At 45.8% G+C, this 23311-nt stretch overlaps 1 protein-coding gene across 2 annotated transcripts in view; it reads left to right on the top strand.

The window, feature by feature from the left end:
* ubl3a (ubiquitin-like 3a) overlaps nt 1-22399 on the top strand; it is a 95787-nt gene extending 73388 nt beyond the window's left edge. For both annotated transcript variants that reach the window (XM_038817764.1, XM_038817765.1), the window contains exons 3-5: nt 9666-9752; nt 19370-19447; nt 20678-22399. In XM_038817764.1, coding sequence (XP_038673692.1) covers nt 9666-9752; nt 19370-19447; nt 20678-20730 — 218 coding nt within the window. In that variant the 3' untranslated portion in view covers nt 20731-22399. The remainder of the gene's footprint in view (nt 1-9665; nt 9753-19369; nt 19448-20677) is intronic.
* The last annotated feature ends 912 nt before the right edge of the window (nt 22400-23311 follow it).

Consider the following 23311-nt stretch of genomic DNA (forward strand, 5'->3'; position numbering starts at 1 on the left):
AGTTCGTAAGCCCCGTAACTGTAATCATAGTGTTAGACAGTCTGAGTATAGATCAGTAAATTAAAGGAGGACATAACGAGGCTTGACATTCATTTGGCTAGGCAAAGGAACTTGGAGGTTGGTTCATACAATGTTTTTAAGCAGACATTCAGAACAAGGTGCCGAGAAACCAATGAGGGAACAGGCTATTTTAAATTTAGTATTGTATTTAGAAATCTTGTGAAGGATCCTCTGTGGAAGAGTGATCATAATATAATAGAATTTCATAGTAAGCTTGAGAGTGATGTGATTGAGCCTGAAAGGGTCTTGAATTTAAATGAAGCTATTACAGAAATATGTGAGGCATGTTGGCTGAGATAGATTAGGAAATTGGATAGAAACAGGATAGAAACAGGTATGACAGTAGATAAGCAATGGTAAATATTTAAATAATTTTCAATCAATAGACATTCCTTGAGGAATAAATTCAACTGGCAAAGTGATTCATCCATGACTAATGAAAGTGGTTAAAAATGGTGTTCGACTAAAAGAGACTACAGTGTTGTTAAAATAAGTAGTAGGATTGGAAGGGTTTTATGAATCAACAATTGATGGCCAAGAAATTTGTAGAGAAATAGAATATATGATTAAACTAACAAGAAATACAAAACAGGTTGTAAGAGTTTTTAGAACTATATAAACAGGAAGAGATTAATGAAAGTGAATTTGTGTCCCTTGAGTCAGCAGGAGAAATTATGATGCAAAATAAAGAAATGGCAGAAACATTAAGCAAATATTTTGTGAAGTAATGGAAAAATTAATTGGGCTAAGAGCCAGCAAATACCCTGTACTTGATGGCCTACATGTTCGAGTTGTAAAAGAGGTGTCTATGGTCATAGTAGATATATTAGTTCTGATGTGGCGTTCCCTAAATTCTAGAATGGTCCCTGTGGATTGGAAGGTAGTAAATGTTAACCGCAGTTTTAAAATTGAAGCGAGAAAGATAACTGGAAATTATAGGCCAGTTTGCCTGACAATCAGTTGTAGGGAAAGAGATTGTGGTGACAAGGCATTTGGAATGTATGTAAATGTCGACACAATCCCAGAGGACCATAGGCTTCGTTTTGAAAACTGACTGGTGGCGATTTAGCCTGAGGGTCACCATATATCTGGCGAGGGGAAAGGTTGAGAAGGCAGGGCCTTGATGAATAACCTCGGTACGTACGGGAATTGAACCCGCTCCCCAATATGAGCCAGCAGTCCAGCCAACTGAGCTATTTGGAATATCACATGATTAGGCAGAATAAACACGGTTTTATGAAAGTAAAATTGTGTTTTGACAAATCTGTGTTTTTTGAGGGTGTAATTAGAGGAGACAGAAGGCAATCAGTGGCTGGAGTGCTTTTGGACTTTCAAAAGGCATTCAAGGTGTCATGCAGGCAATTGTTGGGCAAGATTAGGGCGCATGGGATTGGGGTAATATAGATTGAGGATTAGTTAAAGGATAGAATACAGTAGAAAGGAACAGGTCATGTTCAAGTTTAACCAATGAAGAGCTGTAAGCATCAGTGCTTGGGACGCGACTATTTACAATCTATTTCATTGACTTAGGGGCCTGATTGACTTATTCAATTTGGTGGACAATACAGAACTAGGTGGGTATGGAAGTTGTGAGGAGAACAAATTAAAACTGTCCTGCGATGAGGGGGCTGCATAGAATGTGCTTATTTTCTCTGATTAGAAGAAGTGATTTAATTGAAATACATAAACTTCTGACCTCATGAAAGGGTAAAAGCTGAAAGACTGTTTCCTCTGGCTGGAAGGCACAGAACAGAGGTGGGGCCTTCATAATGCCACGGTAAGGGGTCGGAAATTTAGGACTGGGAAGAAGAATGTCTTCACTCAATCTTTGGAATTCTCTTCCTGAGAGGGCTGTGGATTCTCAGAATATGAGCAAATTCACGGAATCGTTACAGCACAGATGGTGGCCATTATGTTTATGCTGTCTCTTCAAAGGAGCAATTCAGTCCTGCCGTTAGAATCACTCCCACTGCCTTCTCCCCATAGCCCTGCATGTTGTTCCGTTTCAAATAATCTAATTCCCTCTTGAATGCCTTGATTGAACATGTTCCTCCACACTCTGACAGTGTATCCCCGATCTTAAACAACCTGCTGCATGAAACCATTTTTCCTCAAGTCGCCATTGGTTCTTTTCCTAATTCAGGGTGTTGTGCTTTCTTTTACTCTGTCTTTTCTGTGGCTCTGTTCCAATTATGGCAATCAGTGAGTTTGCCCTCCTTTCTTTTGACATCTATGTTCTAATGCTCAGAGTCGCCAGGTATCAAATGATACCACCACATGGTTCAACCGGCTATCGATCAAAGAGCCAAACACCCGTTAGTTAGTTCAAGGTCAAGGGTACTTTATTTACAATTTCATGCAACATAAACACTACTAGTTAACTACACCTATCGACTAAGACAACCTGAACGTAACTTCGGGCACCCAGCTTGGGTCGATGAAACAGTGGCCGCTGTTCGATTCTGGATCTATCGAGTCCAAAGGAGTAACTGCTGCTCAGCTAGGCTCATCTGTCTGGTAGCGAGCGTTGAACTTAGACTTGCTTCTGGTGTTGCTACAATTGGAGATGGCCGTGACCGGGGCACCAGGTCCAAGAGAGGACGAACATATGGCGAACCCTTCTTATACTTGGGGGTTTTCGTGCACTTTTGGGCGGTCCTTTATGAAAATGAAATGAAAATCGCTTATTGTCACAAGTAGGCTTCAATGAAGTTACTGTGAAAAGCCCCTAGTCGCCATATTCCGGCGCCTGTTCGGGTAGGCTGGTATGGGAATTGAACCGTGCTGCTGGCTTGCCTTGGTCTGCTTTAAAAGCCAGCTATTTAGCCCAGTGTGCTAAACCAGCCCCTTTAGGTTGGGCCCCACTAATTGGGTGATCCCTGATCACACTGTTCGATTCCTAACCAATAAATGGGCGGGGATCTGGATGGCGGGGCGTGTCCCAAGCGGTCACTGACCCGTTTGCGTTTCCCTTTTTTTTAACAGACAATTTTATTGAGGTATTTTTTGGCATTATAAACAGTAACAATATACATTAGTGTGCAGATACCAATTACAAAAAAAAACATAGTGCAAATAACAGAACCACTCTTGCAGATAGACCTGCCTATTCTTCCCCCCCCCCCCCCCCCCACTCTACGCTATTCTCCCCCCCCCCCCCCCCCCCCCCCCCCCCAAAACCCTCCTTGACTATTAGTTCCCTGCGAAGAAGTCGATGAATGGTTACCATCTCCGGCAAACCCCGATAGTGATCCTCGTAAGGTGAACTTGATTTTTTTCCAAGCCGAGAAAGCTTGCCATGTCCGACAGCTATACTTCGGTCCTTGGGGGCTTTGAGTCCCTCCAGGCCATCAGTATTCATCGCCGGGCTATCAGGGAAGCAAAGGCCACAACGTCGGCCTCTATCCCCTCCTGGGCTCCCGGGTCTTCCGACACCCCAAAAATCGCCACCTCTGGACTCATTGCCACCCTTGTTTTCAGTACCCGGGATATGACGTCCGCAAATCCCTGCCAGTATCCCCTGAGTTTTGGACACGCCCAGAACATGTGGACATAGTTCGCTGGTCCTCCCCCACATCTAGCACACTTGTCCTCCAGCCCAAAGAATTTGCTCGTCCGGGCCACAGTCATGTGGGCCCGGTGAACCACCTTGAACTGAATCAGGCCGAGCCTGGCACATGTTGCGGTTGCATTTACCCTCCTCAGAGCGTCTGCCGATACACCTCCCTCCAACTCCCCACCAAGCTCCTCCTCCCACTTACGTTTCAGTTCCTCGGTCCCTGTGTCCTCCGCTCCCATAAGCTCCTCATAAATATCTGAGACACTCCTACCTCACCCCTGGAAATTACCCTGTCCTGGATCCCCCTTGGTGGAAGGCGTGGAAAGGACGGGACTTGTCTACGCACGAAATCCCGCACCTGTAAGTATCGAAAGTAATTCCCCCTCACCAGCCCGAACTTCTCCTCCAGCGCCCTCATGTTCGCGAAGCTCCCTTCCAGAAACAAGTCGCCCATCCTTCCCACCCCCGCCCTCTGCCACGCTCGAAACCCGCCATCCATCTTTCCCGGGACAAATCGGTGGTTGTCACATATTGGGGACCAGACCGATGCTCCCACTTCTCCCGCATGCTTCCTCCATTGGCCACAAATCCGCAAAGCCGCCACCACTATAGGGCTAGTGGAGTACCTAGCCAGCGGGAGCGGCAGGGGAGCCGTGACCAGGGCTGCCAAGCTGGTGCCCCTGCACGAAGCAGCCTCCATCCGCTCCCAAACCGACTCCGTACCCACCACCCATTTCCTTATCATGGCTATGTTAGCCGCCCAGTAGTAGTTGCTGAGGTTCAGCAGGCCAGCCCCCCCTCGCTACGGTTCCGTTCCAGCATCCCCCTCTTTACCCACGGGGACTTCCCCGCCCAAACAAATCCCAGGATGATTTTATTGATTCTTTTTTAAAAAGGACCGCGGAATGAAAATAGGGAGACACTGAAAAATAAACGGGAATCTCGGGAGGATCGTCATCTTCACTGTCTGTACTCTTTCCCCCCCCCCCCCCCCCCCGCTAGTGACAGCGGGAGCGCATCCCACCTCCGAAACTCGCTCCTCATTTGCTCCACCAGCCTGGACAAGTTCAAATTATGCACCTTACACCAGTCGCGTGCCACCTGTATCCCTAGATACCTAAAACTTTCCCTAACCAGCCTAAATGGTAGCTCCCTCAGCCTATTTGCCTGACCCCTCGCCTGCACCACAAACATCTCGCTTTTTGCCATGTTCAACTTGTAGCCTGTAAACTGGCCAAACTCCCCTCGGATTTCCATAATCCTGTCCATCCCTGCTGCTGTATCTGACACATACAAAAGCAGGTCATCCGTGTAGGGCAAGACCTTGTGTTCTATCCCCCCCCCGACCATCCCCTTCCATCCCCTTGCCGCTCTCGGAGCAATTGCCAGCGGTTCTATGGCCAACGCAAACAGCAGTGGAGAGAGGGGACATCCCTGTCTTGTCCCGCGGTGTAGTCTAAAATACTCAAATGTCGTCCTGTTCGTCCTTACACTAGCCTCCGGGGCCTGATATAGCAGTTTAACCCAGTCCATAAAGCCGTCTCCAAACCCAAACCGTCCCAGCACCTCCCATAAATAGTCCCACTCCACCCGGTTAAAAGCCTTTTCGGCATCCATTGCCACCACTACCTCCCCCTCTCTTCCTTCCGGGGGCATCATAATCACATTGAGTAGCATTCTTAGATTGGCTACCAGCTGCCTGCCCTTAAACCCTGTTTGGTCCTCCACAATCACGTCCGGTACGCAGTCTTCGATTCTGGACGCCAGGATCTTGGCCAGCAGTTTAGCGTCTACTTTAATCAGTGAGATTGGCCTATAGGACCCACAGACCTCCGGATCCTTATCCTGTTTTAATATCAGCGAGATGGTGGCTTGCGACATCGTCAGGGGTCTCTTTGTCCCTCGCCTCGTTAAACACCCTAACCGGCCCCAGTATACCCACAAACTTTTTGTAGAACTCCACTGGGTACCCATCCGGCCCTGGGGCTTTACCCGACTGCATGGCTTTCAGGCCCCCCACTACTACTTAAGCTCTAATCGGGGTCCCCAGCCCCTCTACCATCCCCTTGCCCACCTTTGGGAAGGTCAGCCCATCTAAGAAGCGCCTCATCCCCTCTGGCCCCTTGGGGGGTTCCGAGGTATACAGCTTACTGTAAAAGTCCCTGAATACCCTGTTCAGTCCTGCCGGGTCTCCCACCCGGTTCCCTGCCCCGTCCACTACCACCCCTATCTCCCTGGCCACCTCCTTCTTCCTAAGTTGCTGTGCAAGCATTCTACTGGCTTTCTCCCCATACTCTTACACCACGCCCCTGGCCTTTCTGAGCTGCTCTACGGCCTTCCCAGTGGATAGCGTTCCCAGCTCCGCCTGCAATCCCCGTCGTTCCCTAAGTAGCTCTGCCCTCGGGGACTCCGCATATTCCCTATCCGTCCGTGTCATCTCCTGCATCAGTCTGTCCATCTCTGCCCTGTCCGTTCTGTCTCTATGGGCTCGGATTGAGATCAGTTCCCCTCTCACCACCGCCTTCAGCGCCTCCCAGAGCACCGCTGCTGAGACTTCCCCTGTATCGTTGACCTGCAGGTAGTCCTGCATGCATTTCCCCACACACTCACACACCCTCTCCTCTGCCAACAATCCCACCTCTAACCTCCATTGTGGGCGCTGGTAACTTTCTTTGCAGACCAGCAGGTCGACCCAATGTGGAGCGTTGTCCGAAATAGTGATTGCCGAGTTCAGTTCTCTTGCCATTGCCGGGACCCTGCCTGTTCTGGAGCACGACCGGTCCAGGTCAGGGTCGAGGACTGTATTAAAGTCCCCACCCATAATCAACTTGTGCGAATCCAAGTCGGGGATTTTCCCCAGCAGCCTTTTGATGAAATCTACATCATCCCAGTTTGGAGCGTAAACATTCACTAGGACCACCTTCACCCCCTCAAGCTTACCCCGGACCATGAGAAATCTACCACCCCCTAACGAAACTCTTCTGTCTGCCTCGAACTTAACCCGCTTGTTAATCATGATCGCGACCCCTCTGGTCTTAGCGTCAAGCCCCGAATGGAAGACCTGGCAAACCCAGCCCTTCCGTATTCTAATCTGGTCCACCACTTTCAAAGGTGTCTCCTGCAGCAACATTACATCCGCCTTCAGAGCCCGTAAGTGCGCGAACACACGTGTCCTCTTGACCGTCCCGTTTAATCCTCTAACATTCCAGGTGATCAGCCTGGTTGGAGGGCACCCTGCCCCCCCCCCCCCGATCAGCCGTCCCCCATCTTGGGGCCCATTCGCTGCCCAAGTGCCGCGCCTCCCCTGGTCCGCCTCTTGGCAGCTCCCACCCCCCTTCCCTGTTACCTGGTTCAGTTCCCTCCCTCGTCAGCAGATCATCTCTTTCTTCCCCCCCCCCCCCCAACCTCGCTCCCGTTGACTAACTCAAAGCAGCTAACCTGGTGGCTCTCGACTCCGGCGCCACCATGTCTCACACCTATTGTCCCACCGCTCCCTCTCCCCCCCCATCAACACCACCTCCTAGAGCAGCCCTGTTCGAGCAATCGCTCTGGGACCGAGACAGAGAGAAAACAAACAAAGAACAAAGCAACATTCCCAGAGGAAAAAACAAAGAGAACCCGAACAGCCCCCACGCACCCAACAACTTAAACTTTAACTATCGCTTTAACTTTAAAACTTTCAAACAGGCAAATACAAACACAAGAACACCCCCCAGTTTTAAGTAAAAGAGCATGCCGAATGACATCGCTAACACGAAGGGCAATCTGTGAACAACTGCAGACATCCCTTAGTACACTCTAACTTGAGTCCATGGGTCCTCAGTTCGGCACCAGTCCATGCCCCTTAACGAAGTCCATCGCTTCCTCCGGGTCGTCAAAATAATGTTGCTTTTCCCAGTATGTGACCCAAAGCCGCGCCGGGAAAAGTAGCCCAAACTTGACCTTTTTAAACAGAATCTCTTTAATTTCATAGAATTTACAGTGCAGAAGGAGGCCATTCGGCCCATCGAGTCTGCACCGGCTCTTGGAAAGAACACCCTACCCAAGGTCAACACCTCCACCTTATTCCCATAACCCAGTAACCCCACCCAACACCACGGGCAATTTTGGACACGAAGAGCAATTTATCATGGCCAATCCACCTAACCTGCACATCTTTGGACTGTGGGAGGAAACCGGAGGACCCGGAGGAAACCCACGCACACACTGGGAGGATGTGCAGACTCCGCACAGACAGTGACCCAAGCCGGAATCGAACCTGGGACCCTGGAGCTGTGAAGCATTTTTGCTATCCACAATGCTACCGTGCTGCCCCCTAATTTGTCTGTAGGCTGCCCTCCTTCTGGCCACCTCCTGGCTCAGATCCTGGTAGATGCGCAGGACACTGTTGCTCCATGAGCAGCTCCTCGTGCTCTTGGCCAGCTGTACAACCCGCTCCTTGTCCACGAACCTATGGAACCTGACCACCATCGCCCGCCCCGCCCCCCCCCCCCCCCGCCGCCTGCACTCTGTGCCCTGTCCAGCTCCAACGGACGCGGGAAGAAATCATCCCCCTCCAGCTTCTGCAGCATGTCTGCTACATATGCCGTGGCATCCACTCCCTCGTCCCCCTCCGGGAGCCCAATGATTCTCGGATTCTGCCGGCGAGACCCGTTTTCCAGGTCCTCCAGCTTGTCCATCAGCCTTGCTTGCTGCTCCTTCAACTTATTAATTTCCACGTTCTCTACCGTTTGGAAATCCGCCTGCTCTTCCACTGTCTTCTCCAGTGCCTGAACCTTGTTATCCTGAGCATCCAGCCTCTGGTCCAGTCGCTCCACCGCTTTCTGGAGCGGTTCCAAATTATCCCGCTTCAGTGCTGCGAAGCTCTCTTTCATGACCTGCAGCAAGTTGTCCAGTGCTGCCTGGACCGTCCTTTCCATGGTCCGTTCATCGGCCATCTTTCCTCCCACTTGAGCTTCCACACCACTTTTGTTCAGCCCCTTCTTCGCCTGTTTTCGCTCCCTTCTGCTCCTTAAGTCCACACAACTCTGTAAGGACTCAGATCTAGAGTGCTATTGTTTTTCACTCCAGCGCTTAAAAAGTTCAAAAAAGTCGGGGAAAAAGGTCTTAAAGTCAGACCGGAGCGAGAGCCACCAAGTGTGCGACTTACTCCCTCATAGCTGCCACCGGAAGTTTGTTTGGGTTTCCCTTGAACAGGGAGTGGCGCCGAAATGTCTGGGACTGTGCCGGTCGCTCGAGTACCAGTCCTTTGTTTTGGTGAAGATGGGCCATCAAATCCTAATTGGTCCTATTAAAATGCTAATTGGTCAGAGTCTCGATACCGTCTGGACCTCTTGCTTACAAATACGCATTTCAGGCTCTGAGCCTGCCTGAGTTCATTGGCTTGTTCATTTTACCCGCTAGGCTTTGCAAGTTTCTCTTTACCTAGTTTTAAGTGGCCATCCCAGATGGCTACAAGGGCTACAGTTGCTAAATTTTGGAGCATTAACAGAATCGAGCGGCGGGTTGCTTCTTTGGTGCAAAACTAATAAACCTACTTTTCTGTTCTCAGTCAGATGAGATTTATAGGGCTCACCAAGAAGCCAGTGAGATTGCCTGTTGTGTCATAAAATCCAATCACCTGGGATAGTGAACATTAATTTAGATTCACTTTCTGATGCCTGAGACCTACTGTCCAGCATTTTCTGTATTTTTTTACTGACTGGAATAATTGAATAGGATATAGAATTAATTACATTATGCACTCCGTTATGTTGCAATAAACTAGCCACCTGGAAATATTTTGGTTATCTGAACTTTCTCAGGAAGATGATCTTCAGACCGTATAGTTGACCGATGTGCAATTTTCCTTTATTGAATTTCTAATAGCTCTAAATTCCTTTTATTGATGCAAACCTGTCTAGTTCCTTGTCAAAACTCATTTAGATATAATGTTTCATTTTGCATGCCAGTATATTCACCACCTCTTTACCAAAACTTCCACATGCCTTTCCTTTTATTTCTGTTGTCCTAAATTTTAAAATATGACTTTTTGTTTGTCCTTCAGATTGGGAAGATGAACTGGTCAGCAGTCCAAGCATTCTTAGGCTCATCTACCAAGGGAGGTTTCTACATGGAAACGTAACTTTAGGAGGTAAGAAAACTAATGTGTAGCATTTGGGAAAGTTAGAAATTAATGACGGTCACATGGAATTGATAATTCTTCAAGATTATAAATACTGACTACCAAATCGTCAAATCTTGGTGAAGTTAATCAAATAAATACTTTTTATTTCATACCTTTTAAAACCTTTTTTTTTTGTGACGTTCTGATGAGTCTGGCCACTGTTCATTATTTTTCTTTAATCTTCTTGCAGTCTTCAATCTGGCCTGTTTGTCCCTCTTTCTCCTCTTTGATCCAGCTCCATGGTATCATTAATGCTTTCCAGTGCATCTGGAATGGCTTTTCCTCTGGCCACTCAGCCCCCTCATTTCTTGTGCATACACTGCCTCACGAACATCACCTCCAATGGAATGAGTCTTCATGTGTGTTGTACCACCTAGCTTTTTCCACTACCTGTGGCAACTCGCTGTGCAGTTTGTCTGGCATTGTCATGAATCAACTAAAGCTTCCTACTGTTAAACATTGAATATGATTAAAGCCATAGAGTTCAGTTCTGGCCAAAAACCCATCAGAATAGTTTCCTTAGCCTTTCCTAACTGTTGTTTTAAAGTAACCCTTAACCTACCCAACTTCTGTGTCTTAATCATCCCTGAGCTTCAAACCATATCAGTCTGATTACCAATGGCCCATTTCTACATCCACAGCAATGTTTGTCTCTTTCTTCCTTTGTTACCCCACACTTGATTTCTTTGATGCTCTGTGGACAGCTCTCCTGATCTCCGCTCTACATAGACCACAAGACATAAGCAATTTAGCCCATCAAGTCTGCTCCACCATTCAATCATGACTGGTATGTTCCTCATCCCCATTCTCCTACCATCTCCCCATAACCCCGATCCCCTTATTCATCAAGAACACCAAATTTGTGCTTGAGGTGATGTTACCTACAGGGCTACAGACCAACTGCTGGAAGGTGAAATTAGACCGAATAGTTCCTTCTTTGAACATAGAACTAGGAGCAGGACTAGGCAATTTAACCTCTTGAGGCTGCTCCACCATTCAATATGATCACGGTTGATCTCATCATGGCCCCACAAACCTCAAATCATCCAGAATACTTGTTTGCATCTTGCCCAGTATCAAGTTGCAGCCTCTTGCATTACCATCCATCGCCATCAATGAATTGATTTCAAATTTCTCTTACATATGTGATCTCACTGCACCCATCTTCCGAACTTTTTCTGCTCATCAACCCCAGTTCACATTCCAAGTCTAAACCAATGTTCACTCTTCCGTCGCTCTCCTCTCCAACTCCACCGCCAATGATAAAGCATTTAGCTATTACTGTCCGGTACTTGGGAATTCTCCCCTACTTATTTGCCTTGCTTAATTTCTTCCCAACTTCAAAGGGCTCCTCAAACCCGATATTAGTAACCTTGCCGTTGCTCATCATTCATAACTCTAGCATAATTCACGCTTGATTTATCCTTCCCCCTGCGAAGTGCATTGGGATATTATGCTACGTTAAAGGCACTTTTTTTTTAAAAAACTTTGCATTTATTACCCTGATTAAATCCTGATGATTAAATTAAGTTTAATATTATTCGAGCCCACAAGCAAGGTACTGGTCCACTCACCCATGACAAGACATTTAACGAAAGAACGTCTTATCCCTCTGTGACCCACCTGCTTGCCACTTCTTTCTCCAACATCCACTCCCACCTTGCCTCCTGCTCATCCCTTGCCTCCCCGATTACCCCCCCCCCCCTTCCGCCTCTAGCCTTCCTGATTTCCCCCGCTCACCTCCCTCACCTCCTGCCTTCCTGGACCGCTTTTTTTTTTGAGAAATAAATTGCAATAAATCTTGTATTTTTAAAATTCCACTCTGAGCTTGCTTAAAGTTTTCCTAAATCCCAATTTTCCCTCATTACCATCAGTATATTCCTCGTGAATACCACTGTTCTAACCAGTGGGTATCTGCAAGTTTGTAGTCCATATTGTCCCATGGTTGTGTCTCTGGAAGGTGCTCTCTAAAACTGTGTGAAATTCAGTTATGAGTAGACAGAGACTACTATCCCAATTAAGACATTAGTCATGTTTCAAGTGCAGCAGTCGTTCTGCATTAAAATGGACTGTGGGGAATACAAGGTTGAGCTTGTTACAAAGTGGGCAGGGGAAGAGAGAGCAGGACTGGGAATAGATTTCCTGAATAATACCAATTAAAAATTATAGTGTTAATTGTGCACCAAAACAAAGTCAGTTGGCCCATGCTACAGTAAATACGTTTCCAGAAAGCAGAGCTATTTCATAAAGACTAAAGCAAAGCAATTGTGCACTTAAGACGAGGACAACATGCTTCTCAAAATCCTAACAGTGCTCCTCCAAAACCCCAAAAGTAATTCAGGGAAAATGATACATCTATATGTACTGTATGGACTGGGCTTATACCAATGCAAACTTATTAGTCATTAAAATCATTACTTGTTGTAGTCACTGTGGCACAGTGGTTATCACTGCCGGATCACAGCGCCAGGGACCCAGGTTCAATTCCAGCATCGGGTGACTGTCTGTGCGGAGGTTGCACTTCCTTCCCGTGTCTATGTGGGTTACCTCCAGGTGCTCCGGTTTCCTCCCACAGTCCAAAGATGTGCAGGTTAGGTGGATCGCCCACGCTAAGTTGCCCCTTGGTGTCCAAACATGCAGGTTAGGTTAAGGGGTTATTGGGATAGGGTGGGGAACTGTGCTCGTGTGGAGTGCTCTTTCAGAGGGTTGATGCAGAGTCAATGGGCTGAATGGCCTCCTTCTGCACAGTAGACTTTATGTATCTCTGCCATGTACAGTTTAATGTATCTTTGGTACAAATCCTCTGACATAAGAACTGGGAGCAGGAGTAGGCCAGCTGGCCCCTCGAGCCTGTTCCGCCATTCAATGAGATCATGGCTGATATTTTGTGGACTCAGCTCCACTTTCCAGCGCCAGTACGTCCTTTCTCAGGTAAGGAGACCAAAACTGAACACACTCCAGGTATGGCCTCACTAACACCTTATACAATTGCAGCATAATCTCCTTAGACTTAAACTCCATCCCTCTAGCAATGAAGGACAAAACTCCATTTGCCTTCTTAATCACCTGTTGCACCTGTAAACCAACTTGTTGCAACTCATGCACTAGCACACCCAGGTCTCTCTGCACAGCAGCTTGTTTTAATATTTTATCATTTAAATAATAATCCCTTTTGCTGTTATTTCTACCAAAATGGATAACCTCACATTTGTCAACATTGTATTCCATCTGCCAGACCCTAGCCCATTCACTTAACCTATCCAAATCCCTCTGCAGACTTCCGGTATCCTCTGCACCTTTTGCTTTACCACTCATCTTAGTGTCGTCTGCAAACTTGGACACATTGCACTTGGTCCCCAACTCCAAATCATCAATGTTTGTGGGCCCAACACTGAACCCTGAGGGACACCACTAGCTACTGATTGCCAACCAGAGAAACAGCCATTTATCCCAACTCTTTGCTTTCTATTAATTAACCAATCCTCTATCCATGCTACTACTTTACCCTTAATGCCATGCATCTTTATCTTATGCAGCAACCTTTTCTGTGTCACCTTGTCAAAAGATTTCTGGAAATCCAGATATACCACATCCATACGCTTCCCGTTATGTACCGCACTGGTAATGCCCTCAAAAAGTTCCACTAAATTAGTTAGGCACGACCTGCCCTTTATGAACCCATGCTGCGTCTGCCCAATGGGACAATTTCCATCCAGATGACTCGCTATTTCTTCCTTGATGATAGATTCCAGCATCTTCCCTTTGTTGAACACTGAAAAATCGCTTGGAAGGTTCTCCACTGTTCCTCAACTGTTTCACAATAAATTATTTGCTCCCAATCTACCTTAGCTAGTTCTCCTCTCAAGCCATTGTAATCTCCTTTGTTTAAGCACAAAACACTGTGGGTAGCACTAGTGATTAGCACTGTAGCTTCACAGCGCCAGGGTCCCATGTTCGATTCCCTGCTGGGTCACTGTCTGTGCGGAATCTGCACATTCTCCCCGTGTCTGCGTGGGTTTCTTCCGGGTGCTCCGGTTTCCTTCCACAGTCCAAAGACGCAGGTTAGGTGGGTTGGCCATGATAAATTGCCCTTAGGAGGGGTTATTGGGTTACGGGGATAAGGGCTTAAGTGGGTCGGTGCAGACCTGATGGGCCGAATGGCCTCCTTTTGCACTATGTTCTATGTACGAATGTTTGATTTTACCTTCTCACTCTCCATCTGTATTTCAAATTCCACCATATTGTAATCGCTCCTTCCGAGAGGATCCCTAACTGTGAGATCATTAATCAATCCTGTCTCGTTGCACATGACCAGATCGAGGACCTCTTGTTCCTTTGTAGGTTCCATTACATACTGTTCTAGGAAACTATCGCGGATACATTCTATAAACTCCTCCTCAAGGCTGCCTTGACCGACCTGGTTAAACCAATCGACATGTAGATTAAAATCCCCCATGATAACTGCTGTACCATTTCTACATGCATCCGTTATTTCTTTGTTTATTGCCTGCCCCACCAGAATGTTACTATTTGGTGGCCGATAGACTATTCCTATCAGTGACTTTTTCGCCGTACTATTCCTGATTTCCAACCAAATGGATTCAACCTTATCCTCCAGAGCACCGATGTCATCCCTTACTATTGCCCGGATGTCATCCTTAAATAACAGAGCTACACCACCTCCCTTACCATCCACTCTGTCCTTCCGTATAGTTTGATACCCTTGCATTACATCCAAACTCCGGTATACTATTTAATTAGCTTTCTCCCGGAGTATTTATCTTGCTTTATCTGACAACAAATTAAATAGTTATTTCATTGAAATTAAAAAGTTATTTAATTAAAATTAAAGTTATTTAAATCAACTTTAAAATAGTAATTTAAATCAACCCAAAATAGTTATTTAAGTGAGATTTAAAAATTAAAAAATAGTATTTCAAATCAAAATCAACTTTAAAATAGTAATTTAAGTCAAATTTTTTAAAATAGTAATTCAAATCAACTTAAAAATGGTAATTTAAATCAAATTAAAACTAGTAACTCCACAAATATTCAAATTTAGCCCAGTCTGTCTTTCAGCCAATCAGGTCACAGTCTCCTGTGATGTCACTTTACCGTTTTTTTTTTTCAATTTTGAAATAAACAAACAGACAAGCAGCTGTCCTACTCGCAGCACAGTGTCCCGCGTAGGTCCGCTCCTCACTGCGCAGCCCTGAGCCTGGCGCTGCCTTTATACTCTCCCCTGCAGCATGTCCTGTGCAGGTCCGCTCCTCACTGCGCAGCCCTGAGCCTGGCGCTGCCTTTATACTCTACCCTGAAGCATGTCCCGTGCAGGTCCGCTCCTCACTACTCAGCCCTGAGCCTGGCGCTGCCTTTATACTCTACCCTGAAGCATGTCCCGTGCAGGTCCGCTCCTCACTGCTCAGCCCTGAGCCTGGCGCTGCCTTTATACTCTGCCCTGCAGCATGTCCCACGCAGGTCCGCTCCTCACTGCTCAGCCCTGAGCCTGGCGCTGCCTTTATACTCTGCCCTGCAGCATGTCCCACGCAGGTCCGCTCCTCACTGCGCAGCCCTGAGCCTGGCGCTGCCTTTATACTCTGCCCTGCAGCATGTCCTGTGCAGGTCCGCTCCTCACTGCTCAGCCCTGAGCCTGGCACTGCCTTTATACTCTGCCCTGCAGCATGTCCTGTGCAGGTCCGCTCCTCACTGCTCAGCCCTGAGCCTGGCGCTGCCTTTATACTCTGCCCTGCAGCATGTCCCACGCAGGTCCGCTCCTCACTGCGCAGCCCTGAGCCTGGCACTGCCTTTATACTCTGCCCTGCAGCATGTCCCACGCAGGTCCGCTCCTCACTGCTCAGCCCTGAGCCTGGCACTGCCTTTATACTCTGCCCTGCAGCATGTCCTGTGCAGGTCCGCTCCTCACTGCTCAGCCCTGAGCCTGGCGCTGCCTTTATACTCTGCCCTGCAGCATGTCCCACGCAGGTCCGCTCCTCACTGCGCAGCCCTGAGCCTGGCACTGCCTTTATACTCTGCCCTGCAGCATGTCCTGTGCAGGTCCGCTCCTCACTGCTCAGCCCTGAGCCTGGCGCTGCCTTTATACTCTGCCCTGCAGCATGTCCCACGCAGGTCCGCTCCTCACTGCGCAGCCCTGAGCCTGGCACTGCCTTTATACTCTGCCCTGCAGCATGTCCCACGCAGGTCCGCTCCTCACTGCGCAGCCCTGAGCCTGGCACTGCCTTTATACTCTGCCCTGCAGCATGTCCTGTGCAGGTCCGCTCCTCACTGCTCAGCCCTGAGCCTGGCGGTGCCTTTATACTCTGCCCTGCAGCAGTGTCCCGCGCAGGTCCGCTCCTCCCCGCTCAGCCCCAAGCCTGGCGCTGCCTTTATACTCTGCCCTGCAGCAGTGTCCCGCGCAGGTCCGCTCCTCCCCGCTCAGCCCTGAGCCTGGCGCTGCCTTTATACTCTGCCCTGCAGCATGTCCCGTGCAGGTCCACTCCTCTCTGCTCCCGGCTCTCCTCTCACTGTTTTAAACACCTGAAACTCCCGACTCTCCTCTCACTATTTTAAACACTGAAACTCACGGCTCTCCTCTCGCTGTTTTAAACACTGAAACTCCCGGCCCTCCTCTCGCTGTTTTAAACACTGAAACTCCCGGCCCTCCTCTCGCTGTTTTAAACACCTGAAACTCCCGGCCCTCCTCTCGCTGCTTTAAACACTGAAACTCCCGGCCCTCCCCTCACTGTTTTAAACACTGAAACTCCCGGCTCTCCTCTCGCTGTTTTAAACACTGAAACTCCCGGCTCTCCTCTCGCTGTTTTAAACACTGAAACTCCCGGCTCTCCTCTCGCTGTTTTTAACACACAAACTCCCGGCTCTCCTCTCACTGTTTTAAACACTCAAACTCCCGGCTCTCCTCTCGCTGTTTTAAACACTGAAACTCCCAGCTCTCCTCTCGCTGTTTTTAACACTCAAACTCCCGGCCCTCCTCTCGCTGTTTTAAACACTGAAACTCCCGGCTCCCCCCTCGCTGTTTTAAACACTGACACTCCCGACTCTCCTCTCACTGTTTTAGACACTGAAACTCCCGGCTCTCCTCTCGCTGTTTTTAACACTCAAACTTCCGGCTCTCCTCTCGCTGTTTTTAACACTCAAACTCCCGGCTCTCCTCTCGCTGTTTTAAACACTGAAACTCCTGGCTCTATGACCGATATCCCCTGTTATAAAACAAAAATCTTAGGTTTTGCCTTTATCAAGTTTTTTTCATCCATGAATTGGGTGGAACAACATCAAGATAATATGCAGATGTATATCACTAGTAAAAACAGAAGATGCTACATGTAATATGTATATTTTTTAAATGACACTGTGTGGAAGAAGAATTGACGCATCCACTAACAGCGTAACATGCTAACCCAGTAGTAATCCGATTTACTAAATTGTGTTAAATTTATCATGGTTGCATTTGAACCCACCAAGTTTTAAGTTCAATACCATAATCACTAACTGCCATGCATAAGAGAGATTTGTTAGTTTTTATATTGGTGTTTGTATTTGTCATTTGAAAATAAGTTACAAGCTCAAAATACACAGAGCTAGGGAGGAGAGTCTTTTGAATTGATATAAAAATGGGAAACGGGTAACTTTTATTTTTTTCAGCTTATTGACTTTTCTTAAAACTGCTACGAATAGTGAGGGAAATCATAGAATCCCTACAGTGCAGAAGGAGGCCATTCGGCCCATCAAGTCAGCACCCACCTCTAAAAGAGCACCCTCCCCATAACCCCACCCAATCTTTTGACACAAATGGGCAATTTAGCATGGCCAATCCACCTAACCTGCACTTTTTTAGACACTGGGAGGAAACTGGAGCTACTGGAGGAAACCCATGCAGACATGGGGGGTGGAGGGGTGGAGAATGCAAACTCCACACGGACAGTCACCCAAGGCCGGAATTGAACCCGGGTCCCCTCCAACCCCCCACCCCCCATGTCTGCATGGGTTTCCTCCAGGAGCTCCAGTTTCCTCCCAGTCTAAAAAAAAGTGCAGGTTAGGTGGATTGGCCATGCTAAATTGCCCATTTGTGTCAAAAATTTGAGAGGCAACAGTGCTAACCACTGTGCCACCATGCTGCCCATAATAGCTCAATAATTTCTTCACGGCGGATATAATCAGGCAGAGGAAATGGGTTGCATCTTGTGAACTGGAGGGTGAAGATCAAGAAAACACTGTGTCCATATAAAATAAGCGAATACTACATCTTGGAACTGTGGGAGAGAGCATTATGGTGAAAAAGGTGGGGATCAGGAAGGAGGTGGAGAGCAGGAAAGAGGGTCGGTACGGCCTGTGGGGGAGGGCGATGAAGAAGAAGGTGGCAGCGATTGGGAGGGAGGTTGCAGGATAGCCAAGTGTGGGCTGTATACTGAATACTGGGTTAGAAGGTATGTGCACTACCAATAAAAGAAAAAGGATGGATTATTGTCCCACAACTATACAAACCAAATTAAAAATTTCCACATTTTCGCAGTCACGCTTTCTCTTCCCCTCACTTAGTGTCTCTGTCATTCCTTTGCAGCCTGCTGCGGCATAACTAGAAATGTTACAATTTTACCAGGGCACCACAGCGTGTCAGGGCCATATGGTGTATTTACAGGATATGGATGAGTGCCAGTACTTTGTGTCAGATTCCCTGATCTCAAATGTGCCCTTACAGGAAAGAAAGCAACAAAAATAACTAATTTATGCTTTAGTCTTTTTAACACTCTTTAGTAGGACATTTTTCCAGTTATGCATTGGCAGGAGGTCCTCAAAAGAATCCAAATTAATACTCCTTAATGATGCAGAAGGGGTTGAAACTGAGGATGAACTAAAAATAGTTAATATAATTAGTTGCCTGGAAGTATTCACCAGAAAAGATACTGTAGCATGTCAAATCAGTGAAATATAAATATTAAGCTATCATGCAAAAACTATATTGACTTTTTGTCACATCCAACTTTTAATAAATACTTTGTTCAGTTCTGGATAAGGAGGTATGAGCCAAACATCCAGTTTTGAAAAGCTTGTCAGTAGACTGAGTTATTAAATAAAAGATGAAAAAATAGACATTGCCCATTCAGGCAGAGGGGCATATTCCACCATTTCCTGGCTCTCGAGCCTTGCAAGTGGTGAAAAGGCAATGAGATGAAGGTGAGATGCACCTTGCAGCAATGAATGGTACAGGCTGTTGGTGATGGGGAACTCCACAATGGTCATGCCATTGGCGGTCATGTGGCACAAATGTAACCTGCCGCTTGTCAGCTGAAGTTTGTGTTATCCAGGTCCTGTTGGACACTGTAATGCATTACTTAATTATTACAGCCTGAATTATCAAAGTGAGGGATGCTGGGCCGAGATGAATAATGTTATAGAGGTGAAAGAAAGCAATCTTGGGATGCAATAAACATTTCTGGAAATATTTGGTTTGTATTTTCAGAACGTTTGAATCCCATTTGCTGTTTTTTCCATCAGTTGTAGGTTTAAAGGACATTAAGATGAATAACTGATTTTTGAATGTTTGATTATCAAGGGTAATGTTTTCATTGCAGCATTAAAGCTTCCTCTTGGTAAAACTACTGTGATGCATTTGGTTGCAAGAGAGACATTGCCAGAGCCAAATTCCCAAGGTAAGTAGCTATTAAGCTGGACTTTTTGTTTTTAAAGAATCTGTTCATAATTTACAGATATATATTTATTTAAATCAGGAGAGGTGTATACAGGCTCTTTCTGTCCTCTCAGTTGCACATCAATGATCCCACTTTTTTAATATAAATTCAAAGTACCCAATTTATTATTTCCAATTGAGGGGCAATTTAGCGTGGCCGATCCACCTACCCTGCACATCTTTGGGTTGTGGGGGCGAAACCCACGCAAACACGGGGAGAATGTGCAAACTCCACACACACTGATCCAGAGCCTGGCTTTCCTCGGCGCAGTGAGGCAATAGTGCTAACCACTGCACCACCGTGCTGCCCATATGATCCCACATTTGAACAATAGCTGGGAGATGTCCCGGGATCCTGTGCAAACAGATTATCTGGTCATAGAATCCCTACAATGTAAAAGGAGGCCATTCCGCCCATCAGGCCAGCACAACCCTCCAAAAGAACGCCCAATTTCTCTCTTCCCCCCCCCCCCCCCCCCCCCCCAACAATCCCTGTAACCAGCTGACCATTGGACACTCTGAGACAATTTAGCATGCCCAATCCACCTAACCTGCACATCTTTGGACTGTGGGAGGAAACCGGAGCATCCGGAGGAAACCCACACAAACATGGGGAGAAACTTCATCACACAGTTACCCACGGTCGGAATTGAACCTGGGTTCCTGGTGATGTGAGGCAGCAGTGCTAACCACTGTGCCACTGTGATTTGTTGTTACTTGTGAGCATCTACCTTGCAGTTCACAGGTTGATCACCACATTCATTAATGACACTTGGAGCAAAATACTGAGTATTATTTTCTGAAAGAGCTTACTACCTAAAATTCTACATATTAGCTAAGACTCGGCATTATTTGAGTTGATATTTAGTGACATTATTACATGCACAAGGTATAGACATGTCAGTGTCCTGCCATTCGCATTGTTGAACTGTGCAACATGGATTCAAACCATGATGAAGTATATAGTTTTATCCTAACTGTGGTTTGGTGGGAAGATTCCAAGTGGAATGTTGGCACTTCAACTTGGTGAGGAGTAGTGTAAAGTTGAAGAAAGAGAAATTGAAGAGTCTGCCACTCAAAGCTGTTGCTTAGTCTGTTCTCAAAAAAAAAAGTCAAAGCCTTTCCAGAAAAATGGGGAGAGAAGATATTTCTCGTGATATTGTTTCTCACCAAACTTTTTCAATATCTGCAGGTCAAAGGAACCGTGAAAAGACTGGAGAGAGCAATTGTTGTGTGATTCTGTAAATACTTCCACTAACTGCTAACCGTGATGTAATATAGTCCTTGTCATTCATGCTGCTGGTATAGAAGAGAAGTAATGTTGCTTCAAGGACCTTTTTTAAAAACAAACCCGATTGTTCATGAAACAATATTAAAAACTGGAGCATAACTGTTTTGATTTATTTTCAAGCTGTTCTCTGTTGTAGTGTTTGTTTTTTCATTTTCTGAGAGGTATGCCGTCGACAGTTTCTGTATTTATTTATATATACAGACAGGCAAAATTAAACAGAAGAATTTCACACCATGAATCCATTTTGTTATCACCATGCTTTGTAGAATTGGAAAAGGTACATCATGCTTTTTTTTAGAAAAAGGATCTTTTTAAACTCGGCCACCTCCTGGAGGAAAGTCACACTGTTAATTGCAGTTGCAATTGCTTTGTTTAACTGGGTGATGAAGCCAGAATTACTAAAAGATTAAGTTACATTAAAAAGATAATTGTGAAATGATTTTTGTTCTTCTAACCCTCAATGATCTCTTGCAAACTCCATTGTCATTAAAGTATGAATATGTCTGCTGTTTTTAAAAAAAAAAAGTGGACATGCTTGTATTTTGATGAGTTTATAGAGTTAATTTAAACGATTCTCTTTTTCCCTTTATGCACTGTTTTAATGTGGCATTACCTGTATCAGCTTAATTTGTTGTACCAAGTGAATCCTGCAGCGTACACCAGTGCATTTTGTAGCCTTAATGAGAGAGGGGGAAGCTTCGTTGAAGCATTTCTTTCCCACTGCTGTGTACCATTTACTGTATTTGTGGTAGGAAGTCTGATTAATCATCTCACCTGTATTATTATTTTTGATCTTATAACCTTACTGTTGACTATTGGGCTTATTTTTAACCTAGTACAAATTTTAAATCTAATGCGAGGAAGTCACTCATTAAGCATTAGCACATTATGTTCATTTTCTGTACCACAATTAACTATTTTAGTACTTGTAATAATTTGCTTTTCTGTATTTAGTGCTTGCAATTGTACAAAAGATAGGGAAACCGAACCAGAAGGACCTAATTTGTTGTGTAGGTTGGCCTTCCCTTTCCTTTTGTATAAATGAAAAATGAAAATTACAAATGATATGCTAATTAAAATCTAGTGAATTTTGCACAGCACTGAAGCATGAGCTACTTTCATCTGAACCTGTATAAAAAAAAAAAAAAGTTTTTATATTTTTCAGTGGGGGGGTTGTTTCTTCCCAGCTGAATTACAGATGTGTAGAATATATTTAATAAGAATCTTATACAGTACATGAGTATAGAACTTATTAACAAGTATAGATTTGCTTGTAGTATAATAGAATATACCATGTAAGTAACATTAGCAAATTTAAAGACGTCACAGGTTGACATTATGTTCTGTATCTAATAAAAGCATCTGCCCAGATTGAACTCAATGGTATGTGTCATAGTTAGGTGGACATGATATACCCAGTAATGGTTTTTCTTTTACCTGTGTTTATTGCTTTTAAAATGCTTTACATGCTATAGTTCTTACGAAATATTGTTCATATTGATCAGGATCAAATTTGTATAGAGCTGAGTTTTGCAATGATTGTAAATATCACTGAACATTTTCTTTCTGCAACCTGTACTGATAGATACTTCTGTAAACTAAATAAAAGAATATTGCAGTTCATGCCGTGAATCTCACTGGGTATTATTTCCATGGATGAACTACTAGATGTATTTGGAATAAGCTGCTTTCAAAAGGTTCTAAGACAAATCTGACTTGATTTCTGCCAGCTTATTGACCAGTTTACAATTTTGAGAATTTTTATGCGCAGGATGACACTGTTAACAAATGAAATAATGTTGCACCATATCACAAAGCAACTGCAGGCAGATACACAGTAAAGGTCCCCATTCCACCACAGCTGTATTACTGTAAAATGTATTATCCTCAACTTCTCAATGCCATTGATTCCACCAATTGAATGGGTGTCCAATCAGCTGTCCTTGATTCTATATTGAGCCAGTGTCATGTTCATGAAGACACGGATTACTCAGTTATTTAATGTTGTTTCAGATTCATATTGCTTATGGGCGGCGTGGTGGCACAGTGGTTAGTGCAGCGGTTTACACTGCTGCCTCACAGTGCCAGGGGCCCGGATTCAATTCTGACCTTGGGGGATTGTCTGTGCACATTCTCCCTGTGTCTGTGTGGGTTTCCTCCCACAGTCTAAAGATGCGCAGATTAGATGGATTGGCCATCCTAAATTGCCCCTAGGTGAGGTTATGGGGATAGGGTGGGGGATTGGGCCTCGGTAAGGTCCTCTTTCAGAGGGCTGGTGCAGACTCGATGGGCCAAATGGCCTCCTCCTGCACTGTATGGATTGAATGATTCTTTTCTATGAACACACTCCCATTAGCCTGTTTGGAGCAGAATGCCAATGTCCATTTCTATTCCAACAATCCTGGATTAATAATCAATATAGAATATAAATTTGTTTTGATCGATGAGTCATCACCAAAGTGAACTATCCTTCCTAATCCTTTTCGTCCTGTCCGCAGCAATTGATACAGTTGACCATTCCATCCTCCAAAGTGG

Source organism: Scyliorhinus canicula, chromosome 14 (assembly GCF_902713615.1).
Source record: "Scyliorhinus canicula chromosome 14, sScyCan1.1, whole genome shotgun sequence".
Classification (NCBI taxonomy): Eukaryota; Metazoa; Chordata; class Chondrichthyes; order Carcharhiniformes; family Scyliorhinidae; genus Scyliorhinus; species Scyliorhinus canicula.